We start from the raw sequence: 14756 nt of genomic DNA, 5'->3' as shown, positions 1-14756 counted from the left end.
ATTTCTTATCCTGCTCTGCACTTAGCATCAATAATTACATTCCTTTTGTTTTGGAGGTGCCATTTAAGTATCTCTCCATGAAGAATTTCTATTGACTTTCTCTATCTCCATCTCACCCAACATTTCTTTCAGTGCTTTTAAATATTAACTTTTCCTCACTTTTTCACTTTCCCTCTCCTCTGGCTCTGGTTAAACTTTTTCCTACCTGCTCAGTGCATGCATAGTCCCCAAAAGACCGTAAATAAAGCTGTCTGGCAGTAGCATGTGGGCTCTGACAGCTTGGAACATTAGACAGCCTGGATTTTTAACTAGTCCCATTGAGTGGTAACAACTGAAATGCCTCAAGCAGTGCTGGTTTTGCTCAAACACAGACAGAAGGAGAACATGAGATGTGTTTGTGAGGCTGCTGCAGGCACTGGTGATCCTAGGTGTGCCCCCAGGAGCTATTGCTGGTGGTGGGGTAGGGTGGGGAGCACCAGCAGCGCTGCTGGAGGAGGTTGGTCAACATGCAGTGTGCGTCAGTTGGGATTAAAGGCTAAGGGAGATACTTATTTCTGCCATGGTGGGAGCTGGCTGTAAGGAGGATTGAACAAAGTGCTCATACAGCCAAAAGGAGAGGTTGGTGGGGAGAGCTGAGGTAGCAGGTTACCTTCCCACTGGGACTGGGGGGGAAAAATCTGCCCTTGCTCCAGGGGTTGGCTCAAAGGGAGCACGGTACGTGGCTCCTAGCAGATGAGATGCAGAGCCTGCAGAGATCCCTTACACCTGTTCCTCTCACCTTTGCATGGAAAGGGAAGCTCACAGCAAAGACAAGAGCATTTATTTAGTTCTAGTCTCCAGGGCACGGATCAGGTCTTGTTGGCTGGCTGTCTTGTAGGGCAGGAACAGCCTCGTCGGCACTCACCTGAATTTTTCTGATGGAAATGATAATGTAAGGAGAATCCTCTCCCATTCATGGACTAAAGTACTTCTAGACAACATTTTGTCCATTAAAGACATTAAGTTGCCTCTAAAGATGCCTCTGGCCAACTGTATGTAGAAAACCAAACCTCAGTGAGGTGCTGTGGCCAGTTCAAGTTCTCTAGCATCATTTCCTGACTGGAGAGAAGGAGATATGGCCAGTCTGACTTCTGGACTTGGCTGGGGACCATGCTGAAGGTTATGTCTTCCCCCATGAGATACCAGCAGATAGAGGTGTGTGTGTGTTACTGGCACAAGTTGGTGAGAAGTTAGACTTGGGTGACCTCGCTGAGGTAAGGAGCAGCCAGATGAGCTGCTTGGTGAAGAGGAAACAAACCTCTGTATTTATGGCCAAAGTCATAAATCTTTGTCATCAGTTACTTCAGTACTGAGCAGCCTGCTGTCCTTGGGAGGCCAAGATGCTGGAAAAAAGGTCTGCGGACACCCTCTGGTCTTCCTGCCAGGGAGTGGAAATAAAGCAGTCTAATTTTGTGCCTCGGGATGGATTCCTGTGCAGAAACATCTCATCCAGTAGTCTGAAAAATCTCAATCTAAGAGGGGAAAAAAGACACTAAGATAGTAAGGGTTGCAAGACAGTAGCAACTTTAGGCTTAAGGTTTAGGCTTAGAGCCACAGCTGGCCTCTACACGGGTCTGTGAGTCTCTGCACATCCTTCCACTGTTTCACCCTGGCCACTTAATTGCTAAATAAACATTCAGGTGATAGAAGAAGGATCAAGAGTGACAAGTCTGAATGTTTGATGCCCTGTGCTGGGGTGGAGGCACATTTGACCATTTGTGGTGGGGAGTAAGGAGCACAGATTCACCCCATTTGGTAGCCCAGGTTCTATCCCATTTACACATGCACCCAATTAACTGGTGAAGCTGGCCTAACTGGGGCAGGCCTGTGGCTTTTGAAGATGGTGGGCTTCCATAATATGAAGGCTACGTAGGAGGAGAGGGGAAAAAAAAAAAAAAAAACAAAAAACAAAAACAAACAAACAAAAAAAGCACTACCAAACAGGCTTTTACAAAATCCTGTTTAAAAGTCATGGAGGGAAAAGTGCATGGTTTTTTGTCGTTTTTTTTTTTTTTTTCAAACTGATGGTGAGGGGAAAGTGTCTTGGGTGAGGAGGTCTTAACCTTTGAAGTGGGTGAGTCTGTGCCCTGGCTGGGTTAGGAAGCAGGGTGTTTCCCTTGGTGTCCGGATCTCAGCCTGCATCACCAAAACCTGCCTGTGGAGATGATTTGCTCAGGGTGTCAGGGCTGTCTGGTACGCAAAACCAAGTGGTTTGTGGTAATGGAAGAGCAATGCCCCCTCACTAAAAGGCTTTGAGGGGGTAGATATTTGGGATACCTTAGATTCACTGGTGCTTTTCAGGCAGGCTGGGACACCAGTGGTATGCTGTAAGTGCTGCTGCGATTGTGGTGCAGAAGAGCAGCTTAGCAAGGGGTGCTGTGGCCGCTGTCCCTGCTTCCCCAGGGGGGATGGAGCACCACAGCTGACAACACAGAGTGAAAGGGAAGGAGTCCAAGCGCAGGAAGGAAATATCAGATGTGTTTGTTTTCCTGGTCCATTTGTACTCGGAGCTTTGATGGACAATGGTAACCTGGGGGCTCGTGGCAGGGTTGGTTGGTCTTGGGGTCCCTGGCCAAAAAAAAAAAACACACTATATCCAACCTATGCCAGAGATCAGACAGCACCAGAGGCTGCGAGTGCTTGAGGAGCAGACTTTAATTGCAGAGCACCATTAATTGCTTCTCTCCCCCCCACAGACCACCCAGAAAGCTGCTGCCTGCCGGGCAGTGCAGCCGTGTGCTTTCTAAAGTCCCAGGGGCTCTGCTGGTTGCCCTTGCACGTAACCTCCCTGGCTCCCCCCTCTCTGAGCGGTTGCCTGCTGCTCTGGCTCGCTGCTGGTTGGCCTCGTGGCTCGGCAGCTTCCTGCAGCCACAGCTTCCTCTCCTCTCCTTCCCTTCCTTCTCAGTCATGGTTTTGGGTATTTAAGAGGTAGGGATGGATGGAGGTCTCTGGCACGGAGACGCCATCTGGATGCCTCTGCTTCTTTGCAAATATTTTGTTACATTGCTAACAAATGACAGAAAAAGGACAAACACGCACGTAAACCTGTGTGGCTCTCCCTGGGAAGTGGATTCTCCCAGCCTTTGGTCAGGCCCCAGCTCTTCCTAAATCCTGGCACATGCTGCTGGTCTCTGCGACCGGAGGTATGAGCTGTGGTTTGGACACATCTGCTCTTGCAAGCTGCTTGTGTGGGCTTCCCTTGGTGTGTCACAGCAGCACCGTGCTGAGAAAAACAGGGCACGGCTCCCAGTCTGCTCCCATCCAAAATGAGATCGTGCCCACCTCCCGCAGCGGGTTGGGTTCTCTTGCACGGATGCAATTCCAAATTCTGGCCCCATTCCTCTGCAGACAAGTGTTGCCAGGGATTATCTTTGAATTTGAGTGGTAAGAGGAAATGCTGCATCTTTCCCAAGCCAGATACTGTGGCTCGGTTTTGCAGACCCAAGGTATTCTGGTGACATGGGAAGGAGATAACCTGCTGGCAGGGTACTTACAGAGGGCTGAAGCAAGCACATGTAATAGATACGGTACCATTATCATTGCTAACAATACAAATATGCTTTTAATTATTACTTGGTAAGTACTCCATTGGAAGCATTCATATTTAATTAGCATTGATTCTTTTTTAGTGAATAGCTGTAAAAAACAGGAGCAATGGAGCCCCTGTCTCTTGCTTAGTGTCGCATAACCAGCCATTCACTCCATCAGCAAAAAAAAAAAAAATCATTCTGTTTAGGGCTGAAAGCTTATGCTTCCTGTGTTGAAATTGGTGGTGAGGAAACTTTTTGGACTGTTGCTGAAAACTGAGCAGGTAAGACTGTAGGTGATAAATTTATTTTTTGACAGAGGAGTGTGCAGGGTACTGACTGACCCTTGTATAGAAGAGCATCAGTCTGGCACTTTTCAGTGCACTTGGGGAAGGAAGCACACTTCAGTGCACACTTCAGTGCACTTTTCTGGGGATTGCATTTGGGACAAGCTTTAATTCAAAGGTTTATCAGACTAAAATACGGATCAAAATGGGCCGGGTTTTTGAGCTATGCCTATAAAACTGCCCATTGGAAGAGGGTAGAAAAAATTTTGGGGGAAAAATCTGTCTTTGCAAACTTCTCTTGGTTTGCCAAGGTGAAGAGAAATGAAGTCTCTGGTACCCTGGAACCAAAGTACTGATGCCCCAGAACAGTGCTTGCTTGTGAGGAACCATGAGGAGCAAGGTGTTTTTGAGATTTCTGAACTTTCAAGCTTCCTCTCTGTGCAAGATTTTTAGTCTTCTGTGCTTTAAGCACATGGGTACTTGCTGCCTTGTACAACCAGGGATTTCTCCCCTTGTCCCTGTGTCCCTTCAAGCTCAAAATAGCTCAACACCATGGGCTGGGTATCTGCAGTGCCCATCGGTGGCTGAAACCGGGGAACATCTCCACGGCTCTGTGCTTCCTTCCCCAAGTGGAGGAGATTGGATCATCTCTTACAAACCCTATTTGGGGTTATAATCTCCTTAAAGTTACTAGGAATAGCTCTCTGATTAGGCACTTGTGATGCTGCTGTGCTGTGGCTCCAGAGAGCCCAGGTTTGGCTGCCAGATATGTGGTTTTTGAGCGAGTGCTGGGGCTGCTGGAGGAACACGGGGGATTTGGGGGCTTCAGGCTGTGCCCCTCTGAAGGTGCCTGCCTGCCTTGTAAGGCACTTCTCAAATGAGTGGAAAAAGTGGTTTCTAGAGGGATGGCTCTCTTGCTTAAAGCCAAGCTCAGTTCAAAAGCACAACTGCAGTACGAGAGAGCTGCCCTGATACAGGGAGCCTGCACGAATGGAAATGGGGAGCACCTTTTTATTTCTGCTCTTGTTTCTCTATATCAGCTTGCAAAATGTGCTGCAACTAGTGAGGGATGCATCTTTGCAAGCCTACTAAAATTTCTTCAAGTTAGATTTGATTTTTGAAATGATAAATTAGAAAGCTTTGGGCTTAGATCTTGTCATGTTTTGATCTTCAGTGGAGTAACGATCTCTGGATCCAGTAGGGACAACAAAACCTTTTACTCCAGGTGCGTGGTCATACAGCTATGGAATCTCTCCATCATTATAACTTTTTCTTTGCAGGTGAGCATTTGTCTCACTGCAGAATTTGCAATATGGGAACCCTTTCCTTGTCCCTCTGATCAACTTGGGTATCAGACACGAGGCAATTTCTCTGCAAGGCTGTCTCCTCCTGTCCTGTGTCAGATGCAATGTCCTGTTTTTTCCAGGTGACCCTCCACAAGCTGCTGCCTGGATTGGTCAGTGTATCCTCTACTTGCTGATAATGGTTTTTGAGAAGACTGCAATCAGCCTTGTCCTGCTTATCCCTGGTTGGACAAAGGTAAGCTCCCCAGTGCATTTTTTTTTCTAGCTACAGCTGCTGCAGCTTGTTTCTTGTCAGCTTTGCATTGTTAATGGTTCACATCATGGTAGGTCTTTAATCCCTATTACTTGTCGACAGTTCTTTGATAATTAGCTATTACTTAATTTGGGGAAAACATGACTTTCATAACTGCTTGGCTCCTGGTATGTTCTCCTGCTAGTCAAAAATTAGTGGAATAAGGCTTTTCTTTAGCTTTCTCCTCCATCCTTGGAAGGATAAAATGGGCTGGGTTGGCGGCTGAGCTACTACAGTTCTGCCAGGGGATTTCCACATTATCTTGTCAAGTCAGTTTGTTATTTGTGATCTCATGTCTAAACTAGTGGGGCTCGTAGTTCTTTCCAAATTCACCTCTGTCAAAGCAGTATCCCATCCTTCAACCCCTGTTTCTGAATGGTACCTCATGGTAACTGTGCTGGTCATTAGACTTTAGGATCTAGTATGTGACTGCATGTGAATGTGTTCAGCAGCACTTTGCTAGCTCCAGAGATGCTGCTGGATTCCTGTCCATGCACCTTGTGCATGGCTGGTGTTCCTACTTTGCAGCTGAGTCAAGGACAGTCCCATCAGTTGTTGCCATGGGTAGTTAAACTGAAAGATCAGCAGTATTCGCTTCTTGCTCTATACAGAATCAAATGCTTCTAAATCTCTTTTTTTTTTTTTTTTTTTTTTTTTCTTTTCCTGTCTGCAGCTTCAGCAGATCCTCCTGAGTTACATCCCAAACCCCCAGTTGGAGCTCGTCCTGGTCATGCTTGTTGTGCCTTTTATAGTTAATGTAAGTTATGCCTCTGCAAATATTGGATAAGGTGGTTTGGAAATTGTGGTGCCTTCCAAAGGGGAGAGTGTAGAGGATCTGGCTTGGGGCAGCCTTGAGTAATTGAAGTGAATGGGAGAAGAGGGGAGTGGAAGTAAAAATACTTCTTACCAGAAGTATTTCACTTGTCCAAGATGCTGGGTGGCTTATTTTTTACTTTTGGGGGAAAGTTGAGGCTCATCAGCTGAGAACTGCACCTCAGCAGCAAGTTGCAGGTACAGGGATGCCCCAAAGCCCATTAAGTGACTATAGCATGGCTTATAGTCAGTAGTGACTTTTGGCAACCTGCTGTGCTTTCGGTTGGAGGTAAAAGAAAAATGCCTGTGGGAGAGGGGTGGAAAGAAAATGAAGATAATTCTGTGCACCTGAAGAGCAAAAAGCTGTCCTCTTGCTGTGATCTGTTGACAAAAAGGCTGTCCTTGATCAAGAGAACTTTTTTGAAGTGTACTGTAGCCAGAGAAGGAAAAAACAACTTGATATCCTTTGTTGTACATGCCAAGTGAAGAGTCCTTACAAACAGCACAGGGCTTCAGATATCTCAAACGCATCTTATTTGTACTCAAGCCTGAACAACCACAACAAAAAAAAAAGTTCTTTTTATATTTAACAAGGCTATTAAAGAGTGGCCAAAAAACCTCTCTTCCTCAGAAATAGAGGCTGGAGTCCCACTAAAGTAGTAATCTGGTTGTCCTGGGAGCTCATCAGTCTTCTGAAGTTCATGACAGATTCAGATAGGTCTCTCTGCAAATGTTCTATGTATGAGGGCAGCAGATTGACCGTGTGCTGTATAGATGTTGTTGTAATGCAATATGGGTACAAAGGGATGCTAAAGCAAGAGATGTGAATGCTCAGACAGGTGTTGGGTGTTGTCAGGAGTAGATCTGCTGGACATGGTCTTTGTCCAACTGAGTGTTGTAAAGCTGTGATGTCACCTTCACAAAAATTAGTAAATGTATAAAAACATCACATCAACAGAAGTGCTGAAGCTTTTGTAATAGGTATAGGTGTAATAGGTGTAGGGAGTAAAGAACTGTAATTCAGAATTTGAAGTTGACTATAAAGCAATTTGTCCTGCATGAGCCATTTGCGTAGATTAAGTTACTATGTTGAAAGGTGTTTGGGTTACCAAAACAATTGATATCCTCAAAACTAGTTTGGCAAAAGCTCAGGAGTTCCTAGTTCCCCTAGTCCTGAGGAATATTTGAGCTGCAGCTCAGTTCCTACCAAGATGGGAAGTGAGAACAAGATGTTAGCATTAGGATCTCTCCTGGACAAGCAGTGACTTTTACTCTTTGTGACTCTTAAAATGGATGGAGCACTGGGAGAGTTGAATTTACCTGCCTGTACCTCTCCTCCCATCCCCATGGTGAGCTTCCTTATTCAAAAGCAAACTGGTTCTCATAAAAATGACCTCATTCTCAAAGTGGTACAGACAGAGCAGATAATAGGAGCTGGTTCAAAGGTTACTTCTGGCAGAAACCTGGCTATCACTGCCTGTTTTCACTGGGTCCCCAGCAAATCGGGAATTGACAATTTATGTGAGGAAGGGACCTCGGGAATTTGCCTCATCCAACCTCTACAGACACATAATGAAGGATTATTTTGGATATCAGCTCAGATTGCTGGGAACTGGAGATCTGGAGAATCCAGATGAGAAAAAGAAAAAGTTTTAGTTGTCTTTGTATTTTGGTCTCTGTAGTCTAATTTATGCAACTCCTTCCTCCCCAAGGCCATTATGTTCTGGGTTGTGGACAGCTTGATCATGAGGAAATACTACAAGCAGAAAGACAGCCTGGACATCAATGGATCCATAGAAACCCCTCGGGCGAGGAGAACTGAGGAATCTCAGGTAAGACCAAAGATGTCCAAAGACCAGGAAGAGCTGGCCTGGAGTGGCAGGCTGAAGCTGGTGGGCACCCCCGTGCTGTCACTCAACTTTGCCATCATTAATTGTGGTCAGTCTTGGCTTCAAAGAGCTTGTTTTGCTCCTAGTGTCCTCCTTTTTTTTTCCTTGAGTTATTCAGATTGATAATGGCCTTGTAGCTATAGAAAACTGTTTGGTGCAGTCTGAGCTTGACCTTAAAGTTAAGGAGAGCAAGGGATGGGGTGGAAGTGGAACACTTCAAGACCAGCAGGCTTTATTCTCATTATTAATGATACACAGCTTGCCAGGCAGGTAGTCTGTGCTTCCCATCAGATTTTGGGCTACAGCCACAACCCGAGCCACTGGGTTGAATTCCCTTCCTTCCCCTGGCTCCCAGCCCTGGTTTCAGAGTGCACATTGTATGACTCCTGGTATCGGCAGCTGGCTGGCAAGACCTGCTAAGATAAAATAGCTTCTGGCAGTTGCAGGCTTGCTCCTGGAGTAGCTTCTGCTGAGGAATTTAGGATGAACAGAAATAGCTCTTGCTCTGAGCTCTCTTTACACTCTGCTCTTGTGCTACTGAATGGGATGGCTGATTACTGGCAACATTGCAGTGCATGTAGAGGTAGTCGTGTTTGAGGGTGTGCTTCATGGTCCACCCAGCAGCGGTGGATTTGATGGTTCAGAGGTGCAGTGGGGAGCTGGTTGCTGCTGCTGGGGATCCAGCATCGGAGGAATCCTTCCTGCAGGAAGGGCAGGCAGATGCAAGCAGCTGGTGAGACAAGTGAGTCATTCCTCCTGGCCTGTTCTCCAGATAAACAGTTGTAGCTTGGCAAGGTTACCGAAAACATGTGAGCAGCGTGTCCCAGGGAGTTTCCTGAGCTGTGTGCATGGCTGGGGCATCCTTGAGAAATCTGTATTGATGCGGGGAAGGAAAAGAGGTCTGAGCTGAGCAGTACCAGTACATCTAGATAGGAGTCCTCAGTTTCAAAGCACAGCTAACTAGGAGCTCCTACCTTGTCCAGAGAAACTCTGCTGCGGGTGTTCAGGGCCAGGCTGGATGGGGTTTTGGGCAACCTGGTCTACTGGGAGGTGTCCTACCTATGGCAGGGGGTTGTAACTGGGTGGCCTTTAAGGTCCCTTCCAACCCAAGCCACACTATGCTAAAGGTGGATTAATTCTGTGCACAAACTTCTCCCTGGTTATGGCACAATCCTGGCTTCTTGGTGGTGGATGATGTTTAAGAATGGTATTTCCTTGGAAAAGTTAGGTTGGAGGTTGGCTCAGAGCTGGTGGTGAAGATTTGCCTCATTCACTGGGTATGCTGTTGTGTTCCTGGAGGTTTAAAATCTGTTAAAACTACCCCAGCTCAGAAGCAAGGGCAAGGAGGTGGCATCTCCAGTTGAGACTCCAGCCTCCTTTCCAACCCATTGTGACCTAAACATGGATAATCTAGCCTCATAGGTGTCATGGAAGCCTTCAGGCTGCTGCTGCTGTGGATATACTGATGGTGTCGGAGTTGCTGGATCTCTGTGGGAATGGAGTTGGCCCTCTGCCTTGCTCTGCTGGTTTTGTGGCCTCTAGCTCAGTTTTTGGATAATCTAAAGGGAAGATGCCTGTCAATCTCTGCTTGCTAAGGCTCTTCAGATAGCTTGATGTAGGTTATTTCAAGTGATGGAAATGGGGCTCCCACAGGGTGACCCTTGCTGTTGAAGGCTTCACCCAGGTTCCAAGTATTTGACTCCTTTTCTCAGACAAATTTTTGCTGAGACCTTCAGCATGCAAGCCAGCTGTCAGTCCTGAAACTCTGATTGCCCCGGGAGCTATCAGGGTGAAAGGCACCCCATCAGAGCTGTCTGCAGGGTCTGCCTCCTTATGCTCCTGTGCCTCTGATCCAGCTCTACTAAAAATAGTTTGGTCAGGGAAGGATGCTAAAACAAAATAAAATAAATAAAATAAAAACAACAAATGAATGACCTTCTTTTCCAATTCTGCTTCTTGGCATTGGGCCTTGAGGTGTAGCTGTAGGCTCCTGCTTTGTCATCACTTTCAGGCTGTGAGTTAAAGATCTCTTTGGCTGGCTAGCGCTACAGCTGGGTTGGCTGGGATTTAGGCTCCAAACCAGAAAATGAGGGTTTTCTGGTCTCCTTGCTGCTAATAACCTGTGCAAGTGGGGGAATTCCTCTCCTCATGCCTGGCTACAGGGGAGAGGGAGCTGGGAAGCCTCTCCAAGCAGGGCAGGGCTGTCTGAGGCTGATGTCCTGTGGTTTATCAGGGTTCATCAGGGCTGTCTAGCAGCAGGCGCCAACAGCTCCCCATCACGCTACCTTCTTGAATTTCAGCTCTCTGCCTATCTTGCCACTAGTGTCATTATTTTCACTCATACTTGCAGTTTGTCTTTGGAGAAGGAGGGGGAGTTTGGAAAAGGCGGGGACAGGGAGTTAACCTGTTAAAAACCTGCACTCAGCATTTAACATAGGGGTAGCGGGAAAAGTCAGTTTGGCCTTTGTTTTGGTAGGCCAGCTGGGTAGCAAGAAGAGACTTAGCAATCCACAAATGTTCATGCCATCCTTTTTTGCCTTCTGGTGGGATGAAGAGAGGTCTCAGGAGTACTGGTCTGAATCTGGTGCTATGCAGGCTGGGGAAATGCATTCAATACACGGATTTATTTCTGCTTTGCATGTGTCCTGCCCTTGACCCAAATCTCTTTCCCTTGCCCTTGTGAGCGTCGATAAACTTTAGATCTAATCAGTGGCTTCTTTGTTTTCTACGCTCAGGAAAACAACTCAGTTTTTATCATGCTTTATTTGATCTTTTTGGACTTGTTTTTGTTTTGTTTTTCCCCAGGGAGGTGGGTGAGTTTCTGCTCTTTCTTTTTGAAAGCTTACATTTCGAGAGATGAGCATTAAAGCAAAATTAGTTCTAACAGCAGTGGTATTTCTAGGAGCCACCAGAGTGAAACTGGAGGCTGGTTTAAGGCTGGGAGGAAAGCTGGGACGCTGCGTGGGACCTGTCTTTAGTTATTGTGGAGTTCAACACCAATCCTAATCACCTCCATAGGAACTGTAACTTTTGGCCACATGCTAGACTGGAGGTGCTGATGAATGCCAATACCTCTACTGTTTGCTTTAAATATTGAAAAATATTCCGAGAACGAGCTTGTCCTGCTTGTTGGCTAACTGAGCTGATGTTTAAATAGATCAAGCCTAGGATGAGCTTGGGTGCTTGCTCATTAGGAGAAGTTAAATGAAGATGAGTGCCTCTGGAAGGAGTCTGTCCCACTGATACGTGGCAACTCATCTGAGCTCAGATGTAGGAGGCAGGTGAGATGGTTCCTGCCTACGCATCAGTCTGGTAGAGTTTTAGGCAAACAAATTTCTATTGCTTGCAGGGAGGTAGTCCCTGGGCTTCTCTGTTTTCCAGTTCATGTCTCAGCTCTTATCACTCTATTTAATTTCTTTCTTTGCTGCTGAGAAGACTGGATCATCCGAAGGGTCTGCGTGGAAGGGTCCCAAACCAGTAATGAAGCCTCTTCTCCTGGACAGTTGAGGTTGGCATAACATAGGGCCAGCCCTACTTCATTAGCATGATCTGGGTTGTTTTGTGTAACATGACCTGGATTGTTTTGCAAGCTGCTGTCCTTGTGTGGGGAGGAATGTGTGAAGTACTTGAGGACTGCCTGGTGAGACAGCAGCACCTTGTTTTGGGACTGCGAAGCTGTGGTCTGTTCCTAGCTGTGCCTCTGGCCTGGGTGCATCTGTAAGGGAAGTGCCTTGGCCAAGCTGTGCTGAAAACTGTTCAAAAAGCCATATCTGAGGGTGTGAGCCATGACTGTCGCAGGGATGAGATGTCTTCTCACGATGAAGCTCCCCAGGGAATTATGGTAAGCTTACCGGAGGACTGCTGGCTCAAGCAGCCTCGTATGAGCCATACAGGGGGCAGGTAGCAGCCTGAATGGGTCGGGATCCCAAAGCTTAGTCAACCATAGCTGATGTAGCAGGCACTGCGAGAGGGTTTGAGCTTGCAGCTGAAAGCCACCGAAATTACCAGCTCATCAAACCCCAAAGACAGCCTGTTGCAGCCTGTCAGACTTCAGTGATTTATAACGCTGCGTGTGACTAACTGCCTGTTTTTTCAGGTCCGCCAGCATCACAATATATAAATGTTAAACAGAGGAAATCTTTGCTCAGAAGAGCTGGAACATTTCCAGTGATGTCTTGAACAACAACAAATCTGTGTAGACCCAGTTTGGGGGTGGATAGAGAGGAACGAGAGATCTTAATCTGATCTACTGCTATCCTAAATATCTGAAATATCTGACGTGCTGCTGTGAGGATAACCAGATCAGATGGAGGGGCTGGAGTGTGTGTGAGGATAGGGAGGAAGTCTTCCCCTGCGGCCCTTTGGCCTCTTTGAAGTCACTGATTGATTGCAGTTTGTTTTTCCTGTTTAGTTGCTCTGGTGACTGGCCCTGACGCTGCCTAAATGAACAAGTGGAGGGTGTGTTAATTCACAGCTGGGCCTGGAGGTAGCCATCAATAGGACTAAATTTAGGGATTTAGTCCCTGTGCTCCTGATTTTTCCCCCAAGGGATGCTGGGCTCTGGGACTAGCCAAGCTGTCAGTGGGATCTGTTCAGCTGGAAGCCCCTGAGATGTCCTTTAGTTGAGGTGGAGGGCCACCATGGGATGGGAATGGGGGCTTGATAGGGCATTGGTTCCTGCTTTGGAGCAGGATCAGATGGGGCTGAGGCTTGGATGGGAAATTTATGCTGCCTCACTGCATTTTTTTTGGTGAGGGAAGTGTGGTAGCTGACTTTTCTTCCCCATGTTGGCCACAAACTAATGATTCTGTTTGGGTTCTGTGATGGGGCAAGTGGAAGAGAAGGGAAAGGGCTTCTGGTACGGCTCAGAAATAAAACTGAAGGCCCTTGACTGTGCTGGGAGGCCTCTCTAGAGTCAGGTGCTAAGGTGCCAAGGACCTGGCCAGGCTTGTGATGTGTGTGACCAGTGTTGACCAGAAATCTTATGGCCTGGCTCCCAGGTACTGCTGGTGTGACACAAGCCCTAGCAGAAGGGTTGATGAATATTAAATATACTTAGGGCCAGCTGCTGTTGGGGCTGAACGACAGTAGGGCTTCTCTTGCACAAAGCTGGGCTTCTGTAGTAGAAAGAAGGGATAGGATGGGGTTGAGCAAACAACCTGTCAAGCTGTGGATACTATCCATGCAGACAGCTCGTCCTGAGGTGTCTGTGCGCTGTTCTGGCGCCTGCAGTTCAGACTGAGCTAGGAGATCCTGTGCTAGGTGGAAATAAGGTGGTGCCAGGCCAGGACAACATCCTCGAGCTCTCTGGCCATGGCTGAAATGAAGTGTAGCTCAGCTTGCTCCCCTGGCTGAGCTCTGGAGATCACAAGCAGCTGGGTGCCTGGGGAAATGTCTCCCTTTGGCGCAGATGTCTGTGAGATGCAGCCTAGTTTTTGTGCGTCTCCTCCAAAGCTACTGAATGTGAATATCAGGGTGTGAGTCCTGCCCCTCAGTGGTCAGAGCTTTTAGCTGCCTGCTCTGCTTTTGAGGGGGATCTGGGACACTGGAGCAATAGTGTTTGTACCCACATGGGCCTGGCTGTCACTGGAGTAGTCAAAGTGATCTCAAGACCTCTCTCCTCAGCCAGGGAGGGTGAAATCTTGCAGCAGACCCCTCCATGGCTGCTTGACCCCTTCACAAGCTTCTGCTTGGGGATGTTTCTGACAGTATTAAGAGCACAGTAAGCTCCAGTTGGGTCTGCCTGAGTACTTGGACTCTGCAATCATCTGTCTGTTCTCCTCCCCAGGTGCTGCTCTCTCCAGACATGGATTTTGAGCAGTCTGAAAGCGACCAGGACACTTTGGGACTCCAGGGAACGAATCAGAAGATGAAGCAGCCCAGCTATCAGGTGGTCATCTGACAGCACCGGGACGAGGTGGAGGAAGGGGAGCAGCACTGTGATCCTTGAGCTGGCCAAGGAAGGGCAGGGTGGGGAATGCAAGTTGAACCCTGTGGATCTGTGGAGATCCGGTTGCCTGCCTCATGTAGACCCATCCCTCTACAGTGGTCTCTTTGGGATGGTGTCTGAGTATCCTGTATGGGCTTGAGCAGTATCTGCTTTAGCTGTCTGACCTTAACCTCAACACATGCAGGCATGTTGAGGTTAGGGGTATGGATGTGTACTTCCTCTGGCTGGCCAGCTGGGTATAACTGTCAGGACTGGAGGCTGAAATCCAAAGGCTGTGTGTTTTTTTAATGGAAAAAGAATCTGTCCTGTACCGTCTGAACTCTGACACTTTTATATTCACAGATGCTCAAAAGAACTGTTTTGCAATATGTATTTAAATATCTTGAATTGGAAAGACTCTCAGTGGATCTGATGCTTTTTTTTTTTTTTTTTTTTTTACCGTTTTATAAAGAATGCAATAAATGTTTGACCTAAAACTGCTTCAAATATGACATTATCTTGATTATGCTTATTATTTTTGTGGGACCTTAACCCTGTAAAGGGAAAGAAGTGGGATCTATTGAGGTCTAACTGATGTGTTCCTTGTAAGGCAAGCTGCTCCCCACAGCAGAGCTGTCCTGTAAAATTTACAGAAAGCTGAACCAGCACTGAGTTT

General features: G+C 47.1%; 1 protein-coding gene across 1 annotated transcript in view; it reads left to right on the top strand.

Moving 5' to 3' along the window:
- The window catches only part of LOC311429975 (store-operated calcium entry regulator STIMATE-like), a 33578-nt gene extending 19080 nt beyond the window's left edge, over nucleotides 1–14498 (top strand). The window contains exons 5-8 of the mRNA XM_084506296.1: nucleotides 5280–5392; nucleotides 6123–6206; nucleotides 7975–8094; nucleotides 13940–14498. Of these exons, the coding sequence (XP_084362422.1) occupies nucleotides 5280–5392; nucleotides 6123–6206; nucleotides 7975–8094; nucleotides 13940–14053 (431 nt within the window). The 3' untranslated portion in view covers nucleotides 14054–14498. The remainder of the gene's footprint in view (nucleotides 1–5279; nucleotides 5393–6122; nucleotides 6207–7974; nucleotides 8095–13939) is intronic.
- Nucleotides 14499–14756: the final 258 nt, after the last annotated feature.

This window comes from Aythya ferina, assembly GCF_964211825.1.
Source record: "Aythya ferina genome assembly, chromosome: 1".
Taxonomy (NCBI): domain Eukaryota; kingdom Metazoa; phylum Chordata; class Aves; order Anseriformes; family Anatidae; genus Aythya; species Aythya ferina.
This window is presented reverse-complemented; position numbering and strand designations above follow the sequence as displayed.